At 54.5% G+C, this 23,336-nt stretch overlaps 2 protein-coding genes across 4 annotated transcripts in view; one reads left to right on the top strand and one right to left on the bottom strand.

The window, feature by feature from the left end:
* Positions 1-6,367: 6,367 nt before the first annotated feature.
* Positions 6,368-16,764, bottom strand: Prap1 (proline rich acidic protein 1). The gene is made up of 5 exons (XM_048791458.1): positions 16,685-16,764; positions 9,619-9,685; positions 8,749-8,792; positions 8,281-8,387; positions 6,368-8,150 (listed from the first exon to the last, which is right to left on the bottom strand). Exons 1-5 carry the CDS (start codon positions 16,762-16,764, stop codon positions 7,927-7,929), a joined length of 522 nt encoding a protein of 173 aa, XP_048647415.1. The 3' UTR covers positions 6,368-7,926.
* Positions 15,614-23,336, top strand: part of Caly (calcyon neuron specific vesicular protein) — an 8,084-nt gene continuing 361 nt past the window's right edge. Inside the window, exons 1-5 of one of the 3 annotated variants that reach the window (XM_015498480.2) lie at positions 15,614-15,768; positions 19,910-20,064; positions 21,012-21,125; positions 22,422-22,535; positions 22,850-23,186. In XM_015498480.2, coding sequence (XP_015353966.2) covers positions 19,930-20,064; positions 21,012-21,125; positions 22,422-22,535; positions 22,850-23,161 — 675 coding nt within the window. In that variant the 5' untranslated portion in view covers positions 15,614-15,768; positions 19,910-19,929 and the 3' untranslated portion in view covers positions 23,162-23,186. Of the gene's footprint in view, positions 15,804-19,909; positions 20,065-21,011; positions 21,126-22,421; positions 22,536-22,849; positions 23,187-23,336 lie in introns of all 3 variants that reach the window. The other 2 variants (XM_048791436.1, XM_048791438.1) reach the window with 2 other exon arrangements.

The following is a 23,336-nucleotide window of genomic DNA, read 5'->3' as shown; positions in this document are numbered from 1 at the left end:
CTAAGGAGAGGCTGAGAAATCTGCATCTCTGCTGATGCACACTGACTTCGGCTTTTGAGGGAAAATCAGTGTAGGCTGGTGCTGTCATGAGCCCCCACAGGTACCCCTTCGGTGCCTGGCTGTGCTGGCTATACACCGGGCAGGACTTTGCCTAAGAGAAGGGGGTCTAAACCTGCCTGGGACTCTAGGGTAAGGAGCACTCACAGTTTATTGAATAGCCAGTATGCACCCCAGGCCACAGGGACCAGCATGGTCATCACACAGTGTGCAGCTAGGCCAAAGCAAATGATGCCTGTCCTATTGGGAACTAGGCCTCGGGCCCCTCATCTCATGGGAAAGCACATGCCCTCCAGCTTGGTGACCATGTCAGAGCACTATATACTGAACCACGGCTAGGAGTAGGAAGGTGGTCTGAAGTATGGTCATGGCTTTAGGCTGGCATAAGCCAGGAGCCTGTGAGGACCAAGCTGGACAAGGGGAGGATCGCCCACACTGAGAACTAAGAACTTTCGCACACCTCAGATGACAGCTCTTGTTCAACTTCATTTATTCAGCACAGCCATGTCTGCATGCACTGTGGGGACCATGTCCCTTGCAGGTGTCAGTTCTGCAATCCCCCCACATCTGCCTGTATTCTTGTGTGCTGCAACCAGGAATTGATGCAGGAGGAAGGAGCACATCATGGGTTCTGTTGACTCACCCACCAGGGGCAGCACTGAATTCTCACACAGTTCCCCCTTCACACAGGAATGATGTGTTGCTGATAAGCCTCAGGATCTTGAATTCTTTGGCATGTGCTTACTTACAGAAATAGGGCCAAAGGGAATTTGATTCAGGCCAACAGGGCAGAGCAGACTTTCCCTGAGGGCAGGGAGCCAGGGAGGTTGGCCCTGGTGACACCGGATGTGGACTTGCTCATTGACTAAAGCTGAACACACCTGGAGGTTTGTGCTGGGCCACCATCAATCCTAGAGTCTGGAATAAGTGTGTAGAGGAGACATCCGTTTGAAGTATCCAAGCAGGAAAACCTTAAAACTGAGAAAATCCATTCATTTGTGTGTTAGGTTTTTATAGCTGTGACAAAATACCTGAGATCATCAACTTGTAAGCAGGAAAAGGTTGTTTTGGCCCATGGTTTCAGAGGTTTCAGTCCATGATCACTTGACCCCATTGCTTTGGGCCTATGGCCAGGCAGTACATCATGGTGGGGAGCTCATGGTGGAACACAGCTGCTCACCTCATGCGGCTGGGAAGCAAAGGCAGCAGGAGAGGTCAGGTTTCTCCGAAGACCTTTTTTCTAGGCCCCTCCTTCCAGCATTTCCACCAATGAGACTTTGGGGAGAACTCCAGTTTCACAGTATAATAGTTTAATTTTTCTTTTTTTTTTTTTTTAATATTTTTTTAGTTGTTGATAGACCTTTATTTATTTATATGCGGTGCTGAGAATCGAACCCAGTGTCTCACACATGCCAGGCAAGTGTGCTACTGCTGAGCCCCAGCCCCAGCCCCAATATTTAACTTTTCACACATGCTGGGCATTCAGTTCCACAATCTGACTTTTAGCGATTGAACCCTAGGTGTTGTTGTTTTTTGCAGTGCTAGGATAGAATCCCGGGCCTCGCCCATGCTAGGGAAGTCCGCTCCGCCCTTCCATCAGATCCCATCCCTCCATCATGTCCAATCCTGGAGTACGCTGCATGGAGGGGCTCAAGGGTGTCCCTGCGCTGTTGTTCACAGAGCTGCTGTATACCCTGGCACAGATGGGACATGGAGTCAAGATCAGTTAGTTCTTGGGTTGTGGGGAGCCCCGGGCAGGTGTGCTGTCCACGCTCATGCCCTCTGCAGGGAGTCTGGGAGTTAGGGAAGCCACAGCTGCCCCCTGCCTACCCCTGCTGTCAAGTCCTCAGTGTCCGGCCCTACGATCACAAGGTGGCCCTTGGTCAGCCCTGTGTCTGGGTCAAGGAACCCGCGCAGTGTGCTGGGAGGGCCAGGTTCGCCTCCAGCCGCTGGGAGGCCAGGCTCACCTCCAGCCTCAGATCCTTCCCAGGCTAGGCCACCCTGGTCTTCGGCAGTTTCTCTCTCCAGGTCCCAGAGCCAGGTTGTGCAACCGGAAGATGGGGTGGTCTGCCCCCTCCTCTTAGGAACAGGTTTGGCCTTCTCACACCTCCGCCTTTCTTCCTTACTTCCTCTGAAGGGGGGTGGGAGTGACCCATGTTCTGGCCCACTGACCAGGGTAGAAGCAGAGGCCAGCTGACCCACAGGTGGTGGCTTCTGCATTCCACCAGGGGTCCATGCTGACCTGGGCCTGGCTGACCAGCCCTTCAGTTTTTGCAGACGTGAACTTTCCCACCTCCTCCATCTGCCAGTGAGGGCCAGTGGAGTCCAAGCAGATGCTGAGCCAGTTGCCAGTGGCAGGTTGGGAAGTGAGCAGTGGTCCTAGTTCTGTCCTGGGCCCTAAGTTGTCATTACCTTGACTTACTGAGGCCCAGGAGTGAAAGTTGGTGAAGGAGGACAGGCCTTGGGGAAGGGCCCGCGTCTGAGCCTAGCTCTTCCCCTCCAGCCCTGGGCATCGTGCAGCTCCTGGGTGCTATGCTGAAGCTCCTGCCTCTGGACACCTACTGGGGAGCCTGGTGAGGGCCCCAAAGCTACACTGCTGCTCTGAGCCTCAGTGTCCCTTTCCCATATTTCACAGGGTCACCTACCTTGGAGTAGGTGGTGGAAAGGGTTCCTAACCAGATCCATAGAGCCCTGAATCATCTCTAGCTGGGAAGTTCTGAAGGTGCCCAGGACCACAAAGCTGACCCCTGCCCGCCCCCAGGCTGCTATCATGGATCTGGTGCCCAACAACAAGGAGAGGGACCTGCAGAGTCACTGTGGAAAGATTATGAGTCGTTCATGGTGGGCTGCACAGTGAGGCTGTGGGAAGGGGATAGGGACTCTGTCTCCTGGAGGCTCAGAAGAGTGAAAGATGAAGTTCCAGATGCCATCACATGGCCCTTATGCACAGCATACAGTGCTCAGGAACACAGGCACTTGTCCACTGGCTGGGACAGAAGAGGTGCATCTGGGCTTGTGGCTGACTCCCTCTCTGCCCACTAGCTTCCCACCTCCCTCCTAGGATCCTGACCTATCTGCCTGGGCGTGGGGAAGCAGACTGGGGAGAGGCTGTACCAGTGGAGCCAGCTTTGGGGAGCGGGGCTCTGGACTTCCTGACCTTCCAGGGATGTGTCCCCAGGCCCCAGGTCTCCCTGCTTGCCACCCCATCCTGGCTATGCTCTGCAGCCACATGGCTCACACTGTTACCGCTGCTGACCAGTGACGAGTCCTTGCTTCCCCAATGTTGAAGAATAACACCAGAGAAGCACGCGGAGGCCAGGTCAGAGTGGAAAGTAGAAGTTTATTAAAGGACAGCAGAAAAGACTTCTCCCAGAGGAAGAAGGGGACGCAAGAGATGGAATCCATGGAAGTGCGGTTGTCTCCCCTTTTTATAGTTCTTTCAGTGATGGCATGTAGGTGGGAAGGCCCCAGGGTTGGGACACAGGTGGGCCAAAGAAGTAATCTGGGCAGGAAGGACTTCTGAGTCAGCATCTTCAAGTTTGCTGGGGGCTGTTCATTAACACTTCTTTGGGATGGGCTCTGGCCTTGGGCTTTTCCCAGACTTCATTAACATTCCAAGAGTTGTTCAACTTTTCCAGGAATTCATTCTCAGCATGGCCTCCATTTTAGATCTCACTCGATATTAGACCCGATTTACCTAACTACACTGACTGCCTAACTTTAAATCTGGCTTCATTCCCCTGCCAAGTGAGTGGACACAGCCATCCCACCCCCCCAGCCCCCCACCCCCATTGGCAGATCTTGAGCAAGAATTACCTCAGGGAAGCAGTCCAGGGGCTCCTGTCTTGGAGGCAACTGCCCAGGGCAGCTCAGGGGCACTGGAGGGCTTGCCAAGCTGCCCTCAGACCCAGTCCACCATAGGCCCTGGACAGGGCATGAGAGTTGCCCCATACCCACTGCCCAGTCCTTAAAATCCAAGACTGAGCACTCTTGGGACCTCTGCATCAGGAGAACCAGAGAAGTAGACTTGAGGGCCATGACTCCCGGTGCCCCCACCTCCTGCCCAGGGACTCAGGGCCTACCTGCCAGGGTTTCTCAGCTAGGTCCCTCTAGTTGTTTCATTTCTCTTCCAGAAAGCCCTGGCAAAGATAAAGAGATTTGAGTTTTATGAAAAAGGCCTCTGCTGTTGTTGCAACTGGGTAAGTTCTAGTTGGCCCAGGTGTGCCCCTGTTCATGCTCCTGAGGAGACCCCTACCCCTATCCCTGCTTAGCTCATGTCCAGTTGAGACTTGAGGTCACCCAAAGGGGGCATTTGGGTGGACAGGGTCCCTGTTTGCCCAAGGCTGCTGGTGTCTGGACCTACAGTTCAGAGGATGGAAGCAAATGGGATCCATTCTGTCTTGAGTTCAGACCCTGGCTCATGGGATCCTAGCCTCTGCTCCTGCCCCAGCTTAGCTTGGCTCCTCCTGCAGGGAGGTGGCATCCTCATCCTCAAGAAAGGGACACCCATCCTCAGCTCGATGTGGTAAGCCTGGTGAAGACCACTCCACGGACAGAAGAGTGGATGATGCCCTGAGCCCAACCAACAGCCCTTCCCAGGGCAGAGCCAGACCAGGCCCCAGCCAGGGGATCAAGGGTCTGGCAGATCTGGGGGGTTCTGATGACCAGAATTCCCCTGATTTATGAAAATGATGGGGAAATGCAGTCAGTGTCAGCCTTCAGCATAAAGACTCTGTTCTTTCTCATTGACTTATCCCTGAGCTCAAGGCAGCTACTGGATCCCCAAAGAACAGGCCCGTGCCCACCCTTGATGCATACTCAGCTGTGAAGTGGGAAATGAGGTCTGGGGCTGGGGGCTGGGCAGAGGGCCAGCAGGAGGATGGAGGTGGGTTCAGTGGCTGCTGGGTGACTTGAGTCGGGTGGAGGCTTCTGCACCAACCCCAAGCTGCAGACACAGGTGGTTCTTGACCAGGACCCCTTGCTCACCCCTAAGCAGGAGGACAAGTGTCAGGGCTGGCCTGGACACTTTGCAGGGAAGATGGCCAAAAGTAATCATGTCAGATGCCAGTGAGGGTGGTATAGAGTAGAGAGGCCTGGTGTTATGGTTTTGATGTAAGGTATCCTCCAAAAGCTCAAGTGTGAGACAATGGAAGAAGGTTCAGAGGAGAAGTGACCGGATTATGAGAGTCTTTTTTGTTTGTTTGTTTTGTTTTGTTTTTTGAGAGAGAAAGAGAGAGAGAGAGAATTTTATTTTTTATTTTTTAAGTTTTCGGCGGACACAACCTCTTTGTTTGTATGTGGTGCTGAGGATCGAACCCGGGCCACACACATGCCAGGCGAGCGCACTACTGCTTGAGCCACATCCCCAGCCGGATTATGAGAGTCTTAACATAATAAGTGAATTAATACCTGATGGTATTAATTGAGTGGAAACTGAGGCAGGTAGTGTGTGACTGGAGGAGGGGGGCATTGGGGCATGGCTTTGGGGTATATATTTGTAACAGGTGAGTGGAGTCTCTCTGCTTCCCTCTACCATTCTTCTGCCATGATGTTCTGCCTCACTTCGATCCCTGAGGAATGGAGTTTGCTGTCTAAGCACTGAGACCTCTGAAACCATGAGCCCCCAAATAAACTTTTTCTCCCCTACAATTGTTCTGGTTGGGTCCCCTTAGTCACAGCAGTGGAAAAAGCTGACTAAAACAGATTACAAGCAATGCCCCCTACCGGACCCCTATTCATCGGTAGCTGTGCTAGTTCACATTCCCACCACGAGGGGGCATCCAGCTCCATTTCCTGGGTGCTCATTGTGGCCTGACTTTGTTCCATCCTGTTGAACAAATGAATTCTGTATCCCTTAGGTTCTAATTTGCATTCCCCCACAGTTACTGGTGTGGAGCATCTTTTCTGGGTCTGTTTCTCATGTCCAGATTGTCTTGGCTGATGCCAATACTCAACTCTCGTGTCCGATTTTCACTAACATTAGACTTAAGTCTGGGTCCATTCTCTTCTGGGGAGTACCTATGCCCACCAGCTGTCTGTTGGGCCCAGCTAAACTTCAGATGCACATGAGAGCAGAGGCCACCCTGCCACAAGTCCACTCAGTGGAGCTGTCGAACCAGGATGTGGCTCCCAGGCTGGGGATCAGCTCAGGTGGTGAGGATGAGTGAAGGGCACCGCTGGCTGAGGCCAGATCCCCTGTGCAGCATCTCTGGTCACATTCCACAGGCAGTGTCCCAGGCCCCCACTAGGCCTCTGCACTCAGTGAAGCCCAAGCGGTGCCTCCTAGACCTCCTAGAATTCAGCCCTCCACCACTTCCTCTGTTCTCCAGATGTGTTGACCAGCCACATCTGGAGAACAGAGGAAAGTGACCTAAGATGAGCACCACCCAAGGAGCCACACCTGATTGGGGTGGTTAACCTTCCCCGCAGGCTCTAAAATTGCAGGATTGAGCTGGCCAGTTGCTTCCGTCTGCCTACCTGGCTTGCCCACCATGACAGCACAATCCTGGGTCTCCTGGTCACACTCAGGAGTTTAAAGAAGTGTCCACTGGGGGTCCTGGCTCAGGCAAGACCACAGAGAGACTTAGCCACAAACACCACCCTAGGCCAGTGGCAGCCTTTGAGCCTGACAGCCCCAGTAACCCATGAGACCCAGGGAGGGTGAAGGGGTAAACATGGGGAGACCAAACCTTAGGGCCACTGACTACCTGTGCCTGGCAAGGGTTAGCCTGGGGCCTTGAGCCCTCACATACCCCAGGAATTCTGCCCACCTGAGACTTGGGCAGGATTTTGGAGCCTCTGTCCATGCTGTTCTGCCAGGAGTGGTCCAGGAAGAGGGACATGCGGATTCAGAGTGCCCCACTGAGTGGGTATCAGGATAACAGGGAAGGTGTGCCAAGGCGAAGCAGGACCTGCTCGGCCCTATCAGGCAAGACCCTGAAGCGCACTCACTGTTCCACCATAGCCAGCTCATCCGCAATGTGGGGAGGCTGGCTCCTGCTCACAGGGTTTGAGGCCAAGGCGTGGGCATGAGCCCTCAGGGCTACCATTTCTATTCTCAAGGGAGTAGAGACATGCGAGGAGACAAAGAACTTGAGAGCACATGAGGTCACCTGGACAAACTACTGCAGTGTTTGCAGGATGGGCACCCAGGACTGAGAGCTGCCTCAGTTCCATCTTAGCTGCTAGAGCCAGCAAGAACGTGACTTGGGACTTGGCCCTGGTCCTTCCCTCTCCCTGCAGGGCAGGGTTGCCAGACCGCAGTGCGTCCACTGTATGAGAATCCAAGTGGCCTGTGTCCGTGCCAAGCATTGGTCTGTTGATCAAGGACCTGAGGAGGACTGGCCCCCAAGATACAGCTAGGCATCTGCCCAGAAAATCTGGTCAGAAAGTGTGTCCTGGCCTGTGTCCTGCTCCACTCACCTGAGCCCCTGTATGCGTGTGTACCTGTGCACCTGAGTGCCCACTGATGCCATCTTCTTGCTCCCCAGTCCTCTCCTTTCTGACCCCTTCTGTGGAGAGCTCAGATTAAACTCCATTTTTCTGCTGAGGCTGGTCCAGTGCTCCCCTCTGGTTCCCACCACTCACTACCGTCATACCCCTCACCCCATCCACACATGCACGGGGTGAGCCTGGGGGACCAGAGTAGTCAGAGCCAGGGTCAGCTGGCCCTTGTGCAGCCTGGAAGGCTCTTGATGTGCCACAGAAGGGGCAGACACAGCTCACTCCTCCTGGAAGGAACAGGCCCACCCTCGTCACTGGTCTAAGGACACGTGTGGCCTTCCACCTCTGTTTGCAGGCATTTATTTTTCTAGCTGGGAAGGATTAGCAGAGGCAGCAGGTGGACTTCAGGCAGAGGTGGGAGAGCAGTCAGGGTTCCCTGGAGTCCTCCATAGGGTGGTGGATGTGGTCTAGGTCTTCCTCTGGTCCCTCGAGCACCTGGCGAGGCAGCAGCACTGGGGACCAGGGCCTTTCTTTGCCCTGGACCTCCTCCACTGGAGGGTGGTACAGACTATCAAGATCCAGCTCAGGACCCTGCTGTGGGATCCGAAAACGGCCCAGGATGTCCTCAGTCTGCACCCATGCTTTGGGGCCTAGAGACAGATAAATGGAGGTATAGCCTCAGTTCCTATCTCAAGGCCCTCCCTCCACTGGCCTGTCCACTGGCAAGTTCTCCAGCTTATCCCTTTGGGGTCCCCCTGTGTGGTCTTGGCCCCAGATTACCTGGGTGCTTCTCCTCGGAGGCTGCAAGCTTCAGCTTCGGCATTGGGGGCAGCCCCACCAACTGACCATCCTTCTTCAGAGGCTCTACAGCTTGGATGCCCCAGGCCCTGCCCACAAGCTAAGTCAGTCCACATGCAGGTAGCCAGCCCACCAAAGAGAGTGCTCACCAGCCCCAAGATGCTGGTCAACCCTCTCATTGGGTCCTCAAGGGCCAGGGAGGTGAGAAGCCATCCTGTTCCAAGACTGAGCCAGCCTGGGGCCAGTGGGTAGGGGAGCTGGCCAGAGCCCCCAGGGTCCCCTGCTCCTGGCACAGAGCTTGTGGCTGATGGATGGATATCTTTTGGCCCTGAGAACTGCCTCCCATGGAGAACTACAGGACAGGATTCCTCTCAACCCACCATGTGCACCCCGGGTCCAACAGGTCTGGGCTTCAGGGGTGAGTGCGGTAGGGCTTCTGGGGACACTTACCTCTCCACGTCCTGCTCATGTTTGCCTTTGGTCCTGATAGGGACCTGAGAGAGTGAGTCACAGGTGTGAGCACTGCTATTCAGGGGGCTGGGTTGAAGGACACATGGTGCAGAGGCTGCTCCAAGGTCCACCTGGGGCTACAGGAAAGGCCGGCCAGCTCAACACCCTCTGTGAGGGTCTCTGGGGACTAAAGGCCAGAACACGGCCACCTTGGATATCAGGGTTATGGGCAAGGGAAGTGAAGTCACCAGCCTGTCCCCAAATGACCAGCCCACCTAGACTGGCCAGCTTCCCTGTCCCCAAATGACCCCGCAGGGATGTGAACCTCACCCTGGCTCAGCATTCCCACTCACCCACTGGCGATTTTCTGCAAAGGCAAGTTAGGGCTTGTCCTACACCCCACTCCCTGGCTGGTTGTGGGGGCAGCCTCCTGAGTCCAGCACCCAGTGGGGCAAAGTGGGGACAGAAGAGCAAAGCAAAGGGGAACCCAGGGGAGCTGGGCCAAAGCAGCTGTGGAGTGGCTAGGAAGGGCGGGCCTCTCTTATCCTGATTGCTCTGGGATACAAGCTGAGTGGCCTTGACCCAGGGCAGGCCTATGACTTCCAGCCCAGGCCACCATGTTATCAGCACGAACAGTACAGCTTGGCCCCCACCCAGGTGAGCATCAAAGGGGCCCGCCTCTTGGGGGGTCTTCCTAGGTGCCATGGAGGTTCACGTCCCCAGCTGGAGACACTGGGTGTCATGGAGGATGGCCTGTCATACCCCAGTGGAAGGTGCCTGACCCTCTGCATCCTGAGGCCCTACCTCAGTACCCATGGGCTTGGGGGGGCCTTTGCCAACATCCTTGTTGGTAGGGGCAGGCATGTGTACCTGGGGTGCTGGGTTTGCAAGGACCTCCTGCAGCAGCACAGTCACCAGGCAGGTGACCAGGAAGAGCCTGGGGGCCAGGGAGAAAGTGTGAGGCAGAGGACTGCACCTGCCCACCAGGAAGCCCTCAGCCCACCCTGGCAGGACCCTACTGAGCAGCTAATGAGGCTAATGGTTTCTGCCTTCAGGAGGACTGGCTGGAGTCCTGGAGTGGTCCACAAGTAAGTAGAGTCCCATCTCACAGACAAGGGCTTGAGAAGTCAGGCACTAGGCTTGCCCTGGGCCAGGGCTGCCACCCCTGGATGCAACCAGTGGGGCAGAGGGGCAGTACTGAGAACTTCAGAGGGACCCTGCACACACACGTGCACACACACATACGCACACACACACACATCGGGAGTGAGAGGAGCATCGAAAGCTCCCAGTACCCATGAGAAGATGCAGAGACCCCAGCACACAGCCACAGCCCTGCAGCTGTGCCACTGGGCAGACAGCCCCCTAGCCCCAGGCAGGAAGGACAGCTTATGGTGTGGGCAGTGTGCATGGTGTGTGGTTTGCATGAGTGCAGTTTGCATGTGAAGTGTGTTAGTGTGTTGTGTGGTGTATGTGAATTGCAGCCTCCCAGACACCTTTGCTCTCCTTCCCAGGGTGACTCAGCACTTTAGGGTGGGGACCTGGCCTGGTGGGTTCAGTTGCCCTGCCTACTCCTAAGGACCCCCCCCCCACACACACACACAGAGGCCCATTCCTATGCTGAGTGTGGGAGGAACATGCACCTGTCCTCAGCACCAGATCGCTGCATGCTGACCCTGGCCCTGCGGCCTGCCTCCCTGAGCTCAAGCTGCCTCTGGTCTTCTCGAACCCCATCCCTTCTTTTGGGCCTTTACAGCCTAATGTCACCCTTCCTTCCAAGGGGCCTGTGGTGATTTTCCACAGGGTCGGGGCCCCAGGGGACAAGGCACTCTTGTAAACATCTGGGGGCATCGGGTCTGCCCTCAGAGGCAGACCCTGAGTACACACACCAGATGGACAAAGACCAGGGGGCCCTAGGGGAGGGCTGTGCCCATTCCCATCCACCTGGGAAGAGCCAGCCCTCTCAGAACTGCCACCAAACATGGCCCAACCCCACAGTCTGTGGACAGTGACTCCCTCCCTAGCCTCCCTCCCTGGCCTTCCTCAGAGTCAGGCAGTCTCTGAGCTAGGGTTCCAAAACCTGCAGCCACAATGGCCCTGACCACAGGCCCAGACCTGCCACTGCCAGAGTTGGTGGGCAGAGCAGCTGGGGCTCAGGGGCAGCATCACCTCCTCATGCCGGGCCTCCTTCTCAGTGCAGAGTGCTCTGAGGAGCCGCAGTCACAGATCCACATGTCCAGGCACCTCCTTGTCCCTCGCCACACAGGCAGCTCGGGCTTTATTGCCTGTGTCTTCCTCAGCCTGGGCGTGTCTGGCCAGAGGTCAGGGTCCCACAATCTCACTGCCCCAGGGGCTGGGCCCATGGCTGCCCAGCCCCACCCCAACCTGGAACCAAGGTGTCCCCAAGGAAATGACTCCCTGAGAAACCTCCAGGTCACCCACCTGGCCCACCCCCACTGCCTGGCCTGCTAGACCACCCTTGCCATCTCACACAGTGCCCTCATCCCCCACACTCACTCTTCTCTCCTTGGGACACACCAGGAAGTTGTCCTGCATGGGCAGGCCTTGGCCTTGTGACCCGGAGGAGAGGGTACTGGCCAGAAGCATGGACCCCAAGCTGGACTGAAACTCCTGACAGAGTGTGGCTGGATGGAGCTTTCAACCTGAGGATTGTCCCAGCCCTGCCCTCAAATTCCCCCTGTCCAGCCTGCCAGGGCAGCGTTGGGGCAGTGTGGCCATGGGGTTGAGCTGCCAGCCCTCCCATAACTGAGTTTTCCCAAAACCAGGACTGGGATTTTGACAGGATGGAGTGAGGATCACAAAACAATTTTAGAATCTGAAACTTTAACATGAACAATTGGGAAATGGCCGCTGCAAGAAGTGATGCACCTTGGGCAAGAGTGAAAAGCGCCTTGGGCCACCCAGCACCAGCCAGCCGGTAGCAAAGGCCCACAGACAGCGGCTCAAGAGCTAGAGTCCTCCCAGTGGGACAAGCAATGACTGCAGGTCAGCTGGAGCCTTAACAAGGAGACCCAGCCCGAGGCAACCCACTGGGCCTGGGACCCCCACACTGGGGTAACCGCAAGATGAGGGCTCAGCCCTCCCCATCTCTCTGGCCTCTCCCCCTACCTCCAACTGCAGCAAGCCCTGCACACTTGCTCAAAGAAGGCCAGAGACTTGGAAGGAGAGCCCCAGTGCCACCTAGACACAGCATGCCCAGCCACAGGGACAGCCCAGGGTGGAGACTTGTGGGCCTTCAACCAGCCCACACAGGGCAGCACAAGGGGCCAGGCTGAGGAAGACACATGGGGACACAGCGCCACATGCCACGAGGTTCAGTCCAGGGAGGTGACTAAACCCACAAGCAAGAGAGCAACAGGCCAGGTGTCAGGTTTCAAGGCTGAAACATATTATCTAAAACATCTAGTTTTTTAAATTAATAGACTTCATTTTTTGCACAGTTCTAGGTTTAGTGAGAAGGTGAGCAGAAGGTGCGAGCTCCGTGTGCCCCCTGCCTCTCACCCATTTCCCCCATCACACCCTGCAGCAGTGTGGCCTGTGACCTGCAACGAGCAGCCGGTTAAGGCACCTGCTTTCAACCCAAGGCAAAGGAACAGGAAAAGCATGGCCAGTATTTAGGGGAAAGCTAGTTCTAGAAACTTCCTCTGAGTGAATGTAGGTGTTAGGCTTCACAAATAAAAAGCAATGGAGCTGGGCAAGGTGGCACACGCCCGTAATCCCAGCAGTTCGGGAGTCTGAGACACGAGGATCCCAAGTTCAAAGCCAGCAATGGTGAGGTGCTGAGCAATTCAGTGAGACCCTGTCTGTAAATAAAACACAAAATGGGCTGGGGATGTGGCTCAGTGGCCAAGTGCCCCTGAGTTCTATCTCTGGTACAACTCCTCCCCGCCCCCAAAAAAAATGGTAATGGAAACCGTGTTTAGAGAACTAAAGAAAAGTGTGATGAAATGTCTTAAATAATCTCAATAAGCAGTTCACTGAAAGAACAAATTTGGCAACACAGGCCTGCAGTCCCAGCCACCCCAGAGGCCCAGAGGGAGGTTGCCTGAGCCAGGAGCCTGAGACAGCCTGGGCAGCACAGGGAGACCCTGCCTCCTAAAAAATAAAAGAAAAACAAAAAGCACCAAATGAGAATTTGAACTGTTGAAACCCCAACACAAGGAGAAAATCTTGAGACCAGCAAGAGAGAAATACTCAATACAGAGCACAGACAGCACATTAATTAGTGGCTGACTTCTAATGGAATCATCAAAAAGGAGCACCAACACTCTGCCATCTACAACGGGAACAAGGACACTCCTTCCATGAAGCAGGGACACCCAGCTACCAAAGCCACCAAAGACATCATGAGAAAAGAACACTACAGACCACTCTTGAACACAGACACAAAAACCACTGATACAACATTAGCTTGATTCAGCAACACACAAAAAGAAATTATTTGCACTATTCCAGGAATGCAAAGTTGGCCCAATATTTAAAAATCAATGTATTTATTACACTATGAAGGATAAAGAGCTCATGTCATCCTAAAAAGTATCTGACAAAATCCAATACCTGTTTATGGTAAAAACTTTTTTAAAACTAGGACTAGTCAGGAATGGTGGCACACACCTGTCATCCCAGTGTTTTGAGAGGCTGAGGCTGGAGGATCAAAATCAAATTTGAGTCTAGCCTCAGCAATTTAATGAAATCTTCAGCAACTTAGATCCTACCTCAGAATAAAACATCAAAAGATCTAGGTATGAGCTCAGTGGTAATGTGCTCCTGGGTTCAATCCCCACTACCAAAAACAAACCAAAAACACTAGAGCCAGGCCCTGGGTTCAATCCCAGAAGGGAACTCCCTAACCCTGGTAAAGGAGCACCTACAAGAAATCTGTGGCAAACACCGTATCTAGTGATGAGACACTGCCATCCGTCCCCTTAAGACAGGAACAAGACAAAGGTGCCCACTCTCTCTGCCTCCATCCTACACTGTGCTGTTCCAGTGGATGGATGGACCCCAAGGGCATTATGCTGGACAGGAAGAACGCTGCCCAGCTCACTCACATATGGAGTCCAAAAATGTCGAACTCAGAAGCAAAGGGTTAGGGCTGGTTGCCAGTGCGGTGGAGCCAGGAAATGGGATGTCACAGGACACAGACTGCAAGCAGTGAGATGATCAGGTTCTAGGGATGGTACACAGCAAGAGTGTGTGTTAATAAGCTTGACTGTAGTGACCATCACACAGGTATGTTTATCAGCTCGTCTCCTCCCAACCCCTCCACAAGTAATCGTAAAACAAAGAAAGGGTGTGTGCAGCATATAGAGAGAACTCTCACGACTTGATAATAAGATGAACTGCCTGACTGAAAAGTGCTCAGAACATCTGAAGGGACATTCCACCAAAGGTCTGCAAATGGCTAGTAGGCCCTGAGAAGATGCTCAGCACTGTTAGTCACCAGGGTAACTAAGATGCAAACCACTGCCAGCCCACTGTGCACCTGCCTGGGTGGTACCAAGTTCTCCCCTCAAGTCCTGTGTTGCAGTTCTAAGCCTTCAGAGTACAGCTGCACTTGGGGTTAGGGTCCCTAAGGAGGCAACAAGCTAAAATAAGGTTGTTAGGGAGGCCCCTAATCCCACAAGACTGGAGTCCTGATAAGAAAAGATTAGGGCACAGACACAGGGCCAACCACGTGAAGACCAGGGAGAAGACTCCCTTTCCATGTCAGGAACAGCCAGCCCTGCTCACACCTTCATCTCAGACCTCATCTCCATAACAGTGAAAAAATGAGGTCTGTTGTTTAAATCACCCATCTGCAGCAATTTTTTTGGCAGCCAGAGGTGGCTAATTCAGATGGATACCATGAAAAAGACAATAGCAGATGTTGGTGAGAGCCCCATACTACTGGGATGTAAAGCTACTGCCAAGGAAACACGTTTGCATTCCCTTAAAAGCTAAATGTACACTTAATATTCAAATATTCAGCAGTTTCTCTCTGCATCATCTACTTGAGAGAATGAAGCACATGTCTACCAAAGACTTGAACAGTAGTGGTCAACGACATCAAAAACATGGTGCCCAAGTGGAACAGGATTCTCACCAAGGACATGGGAGTGAGCACAGTGCATGTGCCAGCACTGTGCTTGGAGCCCTGCATGAATCATGGTACACACACCCTCAGCCAAGCACTGTGGAGCACCTTCTGCATGCTGGGCATCCTACAGACAGTCGTCACCTCGGTGACTGAGAAAGCCAAGGCTGCCCTGGGAAAGCGTACAGCCCAAGGAGTCAGAAGCTGACAGAGCAGAAGGCCATCCTCTGGGGCTGGGGTTGTCTCTCAGCGGTAGAGCGCTCACCTAGCATGTGCGAGGCCCTGGTTCGATCCGCAGCACCACATAAAACTAAATAAATAAAGATATTGTGTCCAACTAAAAAATAAATATTAAAAAAAAGAAGGCCATCCTCTGGGTGAGTGGGGGCCAAACCCAAGGGATAGGAGGCAGGGGAGGGGACAGGCAGTCTGTGCCATCAAGGTCTGCCTGGTGGAGGAGCAGCCTGGGCTGGGCTGGTCCCAGTATCTGCCCCCTGCCCTAAGAGGGTGTTTACGTGTGGATTTGGGTGGTGTTGGTCTGAGGTGTGTTGGGTTCCTAGGATGTGTGTGTGTGTGTGTGTGTGTGTGTGTGTGTGTCTGGTGTTGAGGCATGTGAGATGTGTCTATGCTGTGTATTACATGTGTTACATGTGTGAGTGTGAGGTGTGTGTCAGGTGCTTGCCTGTGAAGGTAGGGGCTCCCGGACAACGTCTGATGTGGGAGGGGGTGTGTGCGGCCACAGTAGCAGCGGTCCCTCCTCCAGCCTGGTTACCACGGCAACCACAGCCTCGGTCTCGCGGCTCCAGCCCCTTGCCCGCCCCGCCCCCGGCTGCGAAGCGTCTGGAACTGCATCCTCCGCATCCACATCCGCATCCTCACCCTCCCGCGACCGCGTCCTGCAGCAGCTGGAGTAGGAGCCCCCTGTGAGCCATTTCCAGGTTTCTCCTTGTGGAGTGGGGTGAGGGGCCCGTGTGTGTGTGTGTGGGGGGTGTGCAACGATGTGACAAGCGCAAGGGTGTGTTGGTGTGTGAAGGAGAGAGTGCGTGTGCAGGGATGTGCTGGGTGTGTGTACGGTGCAAGTGTATGTAGGGGCACTTGGGCAGATTGAATGGTGGCCAGGGTGGCCAGGCACAGCCACCCTGTCCCCAGGCCAGGCCCATCCTGCTAACCAGAAGTGGGGGGTGGGGAGGTCCTCAGGCCTCTCGGGAAGAGGGAGATGCTGCCCGGTTTTGCTGACTGGATGGGGGTGATTCTCGGGGGTGGGCGATGTCAGGGGAGTCCTAAGTGGGGACAGTCACAACCTGGACGTTCAGTAAGTACCTGAGTGTCCCACCTGCAGAGACCTGACCTGCTGCTGGGATCCCCTTATCAGGCACAGGCGGGCAGCAGACGGGTAGGACTGCAGCCTCCTCCCTATGAGCTGGCTCCACCCCTGCAGGTCTGAGAGAGCCAGTGGGAGCTATGCATCCCCAAGGTGGGCAGAGAGGGCCGTCCCAGCTCCTGTTCAGCTCTGCCTGCAGACGTTGGCAGGGAGAAGGGACTGGGAATGGGGCGAAGATGGGTAGCAGAAGGGGCATTGGGCCAGAGCATCAAGGATCTGCTGCCTGCATGGGGTCGGGGGCGTGATGGGATTGGCTGCATGACCGGCAGGAAGTGGCCAGAAAGTAGGGAGGCGGCATTTCTCCAGAACCACCTGCCACAGCTCTGGATATGCGGCCACAGGTGGCTGGAACGCAGGAGACTGCGCCCCGGTTTCTCTTTGCCTGCGCCCCGCAGCTCAGCAGGGCTTCAAACCCGAGTCAAATCACCAACCGCTGCAGGGCAGGGGGGCAAAAGCACCTGGTCGGGCGGTGGGTGGGGGCCTGCGGCGGGGACAGCGCGGGCGAGGTAGGGGCGGACCCGCAGAGGTCCGCAGTCATGAACGCGCCCGACGCGCACGCGCTGGTGGCTGGCCTGCATAAGCCACGCCCGCGGGCACCTCCCCTCGTGACACAACGTCCCAGAGTTGGGTGGGGTGTGCGAGTGAAAGCAACTCTTATGACGTGACCTCTAGCAGAGATATCATCCATCTGTCCATCAACAGCTTGTGCACCGCCCACCCTCCAATCTTGGAGCTTGGTGCACGGTCCCCACAACAGCAGCGCAGACGTGATTACAGAGCGGGGTGGGGCAGGAGCCAGTAGGAAGAGTAAGGATGCCCACTCCCCACAATTCCAGAGCTGTCTACTGTGTGCATGCATCCAGCGCGCCTTCCCAGCGGATCTGCGTGACTCAGCGACCTAAAGGATGTTCTAGTGTGTGGAGAGGGGCGGGGAGTGATCCCAAGCACAGCCCCCTTCCTAGCATTCCGCCCGACACTGAGGCCTGGAACAAGATGCAGAGGCGCGTGTGGGGTGGGGGGAGTCCTGCCCCGTTGCTGTAGAAACCTGAGATGATGCAGCGCCAGGGGAGCTGGAGCTCATAGTTGGCCCCATATGATCCCAAGCGGATCCATCCCGCATTGGACTCTCCCACATGCTTGCGCCTAGCCGCTCCCGACCTGTGCAGAGGCTGGTGTACCTCGGCAGGGCACTCTGTGAAAATCCTAACGCCTCTCTCCTGCACCCTGCATTGCACCCTCTCCTGTCGTTCCATCCTCTCGCCTTTACATGTATTCTCATTGCCTCATCATCCATCTCTGCCTTCCCACTGCGATACTGTCAGCACCCAGTGCCCAACGGGTTGTGTACTGTGCGCCAAATTCGAAGCACCGTGAAACCACATCCCCTTAGTACTGTCGCTCACCTGCCCAAGGGAGGTGCCAAGAAGTCAGCACCCCCGTCAGGCCCAAGACCACTCCAGGAAGAGCCTCTCAACTGCTATGGGTGTGGGGCCGTGCTACATGACCTCTTTCCTGGTCTGGCCAGACACAGAGTCACCGGCAGTAAATATGCTTCCAAGGGACCTCTCCCCAGAGTGCCTGAGTGGGGTCAGCAGCAGGGTGACCTCCTCAGAGTGGCCTCCTGCTGCCCCTCCCCAGCTCCTTTCACACAGGCATTGGTGCACCTGTGTTGAGATGTTGCCCTTCACTGGGTGAGAGCAACACCGTCTTCTCTGTGTTCTATACATTGATTCCACAGATACACTGCTGCACGGCTGCGTAGGGGGCACATTTCAACACGGAGACCTCCAAAACCTACCACCACAGCCTTCCCCGCCTGTTAGGAGATCTGCTCTTCTTTGTGCCTGTCAATAACTTTTTCCACATGGAGGTCCTGCCTATTCTGGCTGGCTATACCTGTTCCCAAGCATTGCATAATTTTGATACTATCTAAATAGAATCTTTTTAAAAAATTGTTTTCCTTTTTTTTTTTGCCATTGGCGTAAAGAAATATACCTGCTTTGCAAACTTTATCTCTAGTCATCTCAATAGACTCATTTTCAGTCCTTATCTGTAGCATTTTTGGATTTTCTTACACACCAAAGCAGTTTCTTCCATGAACAATGACAGCATTCCTTGTTCTTGTCCCAGGCTCCGGTTTCATTTCTGTGCCCTGTGTGGCTGCATTGCTGAGATCTCTGCTACTGTGTCATAAAACAGACCAGATCAAGGTGATTCTTACCTCCTTCCTGGTATCCAGCACCAGAAGACTTGTGTTCAGTGAGCTTCACTGTAGGGTTTTTACTATTAACTTCTATCAAATTAAGGAACATTCCTTCTGTCCCTAATATGTAATTGATTTTTGAAATAGTAAATAAATGTTGAATCCTGTCAAATATTTTTTCTGAAATTCATCAGATGTTTTTCCTTCTTTCTTCTGTTAATGTGGTGAAGATATAGATTTTTTTTTTTTTGTACTGGGTTTTGAACCCAGGAATGCTTAACCACCATGCCACATCCCTAGACCTTTTTCTTTTTTAGTTTGAGACAGGATCTTGCTAAGTTGTTTATGGCCTTGCTTAGTTGCTGAGGCTGACCTCAAATTTGCAGTCCTCTAGTCTCAGCCTCATTTTTTGTATCTTGATGGCTATAGCTTGCTAGGATTTAACTTGGAGTCTGCTCTGGCATTTGCAGGTGGGAATGAGCTATGACTTCCTCTCCTGTGTCCTTGTCAGGCTGCCAGGTGCAAGCTGTGCTGGCCTTGGCTATGGGTGTCCCCAAATCCTCCTCTCCAGAAATATTGTAGGACGTGGGCATCATTCCTTCTGGAACGGTGGTGGATCAGCGGTGATGCTGACAGGGCCAGGAGTTCTTTTTGAGAGGTCTTAATGGCAGACTACATTTCTTAGTGGACACAGACCTCTTCTCTTAATTGAATGCATTTTGTGCTCTTTTTTCATCTGTCAGCTTCAGGGTCATTTGCTGCACCCCTTTTCTCTCAGAGGTCAGCCTAGAGGTGAATGTGTGTCTGTTCTTGACTTGCCTAGTGCTCAAGGGACTTGCATCCCCTTCCTTCCCCTAAGCCACTGGGGCCCATCCTGACTCGAGGGTTCTGTCCTGGGATATCGGGTTTCCAGGAGATCTGCCCTTCCATGCACCAACAAGACCATGTTCTTCCATTAGTGTCTGAATTTACTATCAGATGCCCTCCTTCAGTAGCTCCAGCAGGGCTGCCAGAGGAACACAGGATACCCTATTGCATTTGAATTTCGGATAGACAAAGATTGACATTTTAGTATAGACATGTTCCATATTGAGTATTACATGGGATTCACTTATATTTTAAAAAGTAACCATTGGTTAACTGAAATTCAAATTTATCTGGGCCTGTGTGCTTAAGACCGGAAACCCAATTCAAACTGCTCTTTGAATCTTTTCCTTTGAGCATAACAGCAGCCCTTAAGATATCCTTTAGGACAGATCAGTTGGTGGAAGACCCCCCACACCAGTTTTGTGTCTGGGTAGTCTCTGATCAGAGGCACCACACCCTGCATAGTTGAGGGGCCCCAGGGTCAGGAAAGGACAAAAAGCCTTTGGCTGGAGGAGCACTGGGACTAGCCAGGGGTCCTCTCACTCCAGAGACAGCCGGCATGACTGTCCACAGGGTGGCCTCTGAACAATGACCCTGTCTGTCTCTGGGGCAGGACAAGGGCCACTGTCCACCATGGTGAAGCTGGGCTGCAGCTTCTCCGGGAAGCCAGGCAAAGACCCTGGGGACCAGGATGGGGTTGCCATGGACAGTGTCCCTCTGATCAGTCCCCTGGATGTCAGCCAGCTGCAGCCACCATTTCCTGACCAGGTGAGTAGCTGACCAGTGGGGAGAGGCCTCTTCAGGCCTGCTTGGGAACAGACAGGAGTGAGGTTCATATAAATGTGACCTTCTCCAAGATGCAGTGGAGCCAGGGTCCTGAAAAGCCAATCCTCAGCTGACCACAGCCAAGGTGACCTCCTGTTTGGCTCCCTCATCCAGAACCCCTCTTCCCATCTGAGAACAGGGCAAACTGGCCATAGGATGCCTGAGAATTTGAGCACCCAGCCCACAATGCAGTCTGAGGGACAGCAAACCATAGTATAAACTCTTCTGATAGGCATGGTTCTGGGTGGGGGGCCAGAGATGGGCTCTTTGGGCAAGTGACTAGTGAAGGGTGGGCTTTCAGCAGACATCAGTGGGAAGCAAAGAGCCCAGCTCAACCCTAACCCAGTCTGAGCTCCAGGAACTCTGGGCGTAAAGGACAGTATAAGCTGTCCCAGCTGGAGGCAGGGGACATGCTCTGTGCCCACACCAGGCAGTTCCTAGTGGTACGGTCCCCTGAGGACAGTTCTCCCAGGTGGGCTTCAACTGCTTCCCCTACAGCAGTGGACACTGTGGGCAGGCCCAGCCTTCGTCCTCCAGAACACACAGAGTTTAGAGCTAGCTCTGCTCTATGGCAGGGGCCCCAAGACTATGAGAGTCAGGACAGGCTCTGGAGGAGGGAGCCAAAGCTCCAAGCTGTGGAGCTACCAAAAGGGAAGCTATGGCAGGGAGATTTCACCCCCTTAGAGTGGAGGGTGGGCAGACACAGCAGCCACCTCCCTGGGCTTCATTTTGTAGCTGCTGGAGCTCTGCCTGCCATCAGATGGTCCTGGCAGACGGTCAGCTTTACACCATCACCATGCACTGCACCCTGGCTCCTAACACTTCCAGGTTAGGGCTCTCCCGGGTCATTGCCAGCTGCCCAGCAAGGCCATGGCCATCTCCCTCCTCAGGTGGTCATCAAGACGCAGACGGAATACCAGCTGTCCTCCCCAGACCAGCCGAAGAAGTTTCCAGACCTGGAGGGACAAAGGCTGAGCTGCGGCCACCCAGAGGAAGGGCGCAGGGTAACCACACCTACTCATTGCTGTGGGAGTCAGGGCAGGGACAAGTGGAGGGGCAGCCCAGGCTGCAGGTGTCCAGGTTCTAGGCTGGGCTGTCCCCACTGGGTCTAGCCCAGACAGAAGAGCATAGCAGGGGGTCATTCCACTCAGGATGGCCTTCCAGCCTGCCTGACCTTTAGCTTCCACAGACCAAATTTATTCCAAGGCTGACTGCAGAGTGCCGAGCTGGGGCTTTTGCCCCTTCCCAGGGAAGCAGCCTCTCCCCAATAGGCCACTGTCTTTTCTTTTCCTTTCTTCCTTTTTTGGGGGTGTGTGGAGGTACCTGGGATTGAACTCAGGGACACTAAACCACTGAGCCATTTTCCTAGCCCCATTTTGTATTTTATTTAGAGACAGAGTTTCACTGAGTTGCTTAGTTACTTGCTTTTGCTGAGGCTGGCTTTGAACTCACAACCTCCTGTCTCAGCTCCCCAAACTGCTGGGATTGCAGGCATGCGCCATCAGGTCCGGCACCACTGTCTTTTCTTAAGCTACTTGCTGACTTTCTACTTAATATAGATGTTAACTTTTCTGTAGCGCATATGGCAAATACCTTCCCTCATCTTCTTTTAACCTCTTTATTAATGGTGGCTTTTTTTTTTCAGAAGGACACAATACCTTTATTTTATTTGTTTATTTTTATGTAGTGTCAGGGATCGAACCCAGTGCCTCACGCATGCTAGGCAAGCGCTCTACCACTGAGCCACAACCCCAGCCTCTAATGGTGGCTTTAATAATAATTTTTAGTGGACTATTTCTAAAGCCTCTCATTTTTCAAAAGTGACATCTGTCACTTTTAACCCCATAGTTCCTTCAATGAAGGGCCCCACAGAGGCACTGAGGCCTGGCTGCACTTCAGCAGGTCCATCTAGTCTGGGGCTCCAGCACCCTCCTCACTGGGGAGGCCTGGAGATGCTCCCAACAAACAATACCCTGGCCATGGTGGCCATTAACCTCCCTGGGTGCCATGTGGGTAGGGAAGCTGCTGGATAAGTTCTTATAAGCACCTGCTGGTCAAAGGCCACATGCACTTTTCTGGGTGGCAGATGCTTCCAGAATCCCATCAGAGGGGGCACCAACATAGCCTGGACCCTGAAGAGTGGTTCCTGGGCACTTGGCCCTGGGGCTGACCTCCTGAAAGGTGCCAAGGCTTGGGGATGGTGATCCCTTTACCATCCCTAGCCCCTAAGGGGGCTCTCCCTAGGAAGCTGGCCAACTTGGTTCCCTGCCTAAACCAAATGTCTCTTTTCCCTCCACCAGATGCCCACTGCCAGGATGATCGCCTTCGCTATGGCCCTCCTGGGCTGCGTGCTGATCATGTACAAGGCCATCTGGTATGACCAGTTCACCTGCCCAGATGGTTTCCTGCTTCGGGTAAGACCAGAGGCCTGGGCGGGGAGCAGCAGAAACCACCCTGGCCCTTGCATGCCATCAAACACTTCACAGGTCCTTCCAGGCTGACGCCAGACATGCTTCTCCCTGGGAGCCCCCTCCTCTTAACCACGACCACCTGGTCCTGTGGCTCTCCACGAAGCCTCCGTGGATTCTGACCTGGAGGTGGATCTTAACTGGAAACGATCTCCATTTCCATAGACCCGCTGCACCCCGTGCCTGGACTTCCAACCCCTCTTCCTCACCTGCCCCAGCTAGCCCCTGACCCAGCCCCGCCCCTGCCCCCGCCCCCGCAGCACAAGATTTGTACGCCGCTGACCCTGGAGATGTACTACACTGAGATGGACCCCGAGCGCCACCGCAGCATCCTGGCAGCCATTGGGGCCTATCCGCTGAGCCGAAAGCACGGCACTGAGATGCCCGCGGCCTGGGGAGACAGCTATCGCGCCGCCAAGGAGGTGCACAAGGGGCCCACTCCGGCGGCGGCGGCGGCGGCGGCAGCTGCAGCGGCGGTGACCACCGAGACCCCCGGGCAGCCCTCGACCAAAGGAGAGAAGGAGGAGGCCCGCAAGGCAGCGAGTAGCGCACCTCCCCCGGCCCCTCAGTGAGGGCCCTCCAGCCAGCCTGGCCCGGGTAGGTGTGTCCGCCACTTCGTGGCGCTGACCTACCCCATCGAGGCTTCCCTCTGACCTCTTGCCGCCTTTTCTGAGCACGGGACACTCCTTCCTCCCCTCTCGGCTTTCTGGGAACCCCTCATTCCGGCCCGGCCCGGCCCTGCCCCGC

Source organism: Marmota marmota, unplaced genomic scaffold, assembly GCF_001458135.2.
Source record: "Marmota marmota marmota unplaced genomic scaffold, marMar, whole genome shotgun sequence".
Lineage (NCBI taxonomy): Eukaryota > Metazoa > Chordata > Mammalia > Rodentia > Sciuridae > Marmota > Marmota marmota.
The sequence above is the reverse complement of the archived record's forward strand: the minus strand, read 5'-3'. Positions and strand labels throughout refer to the sequence as shown.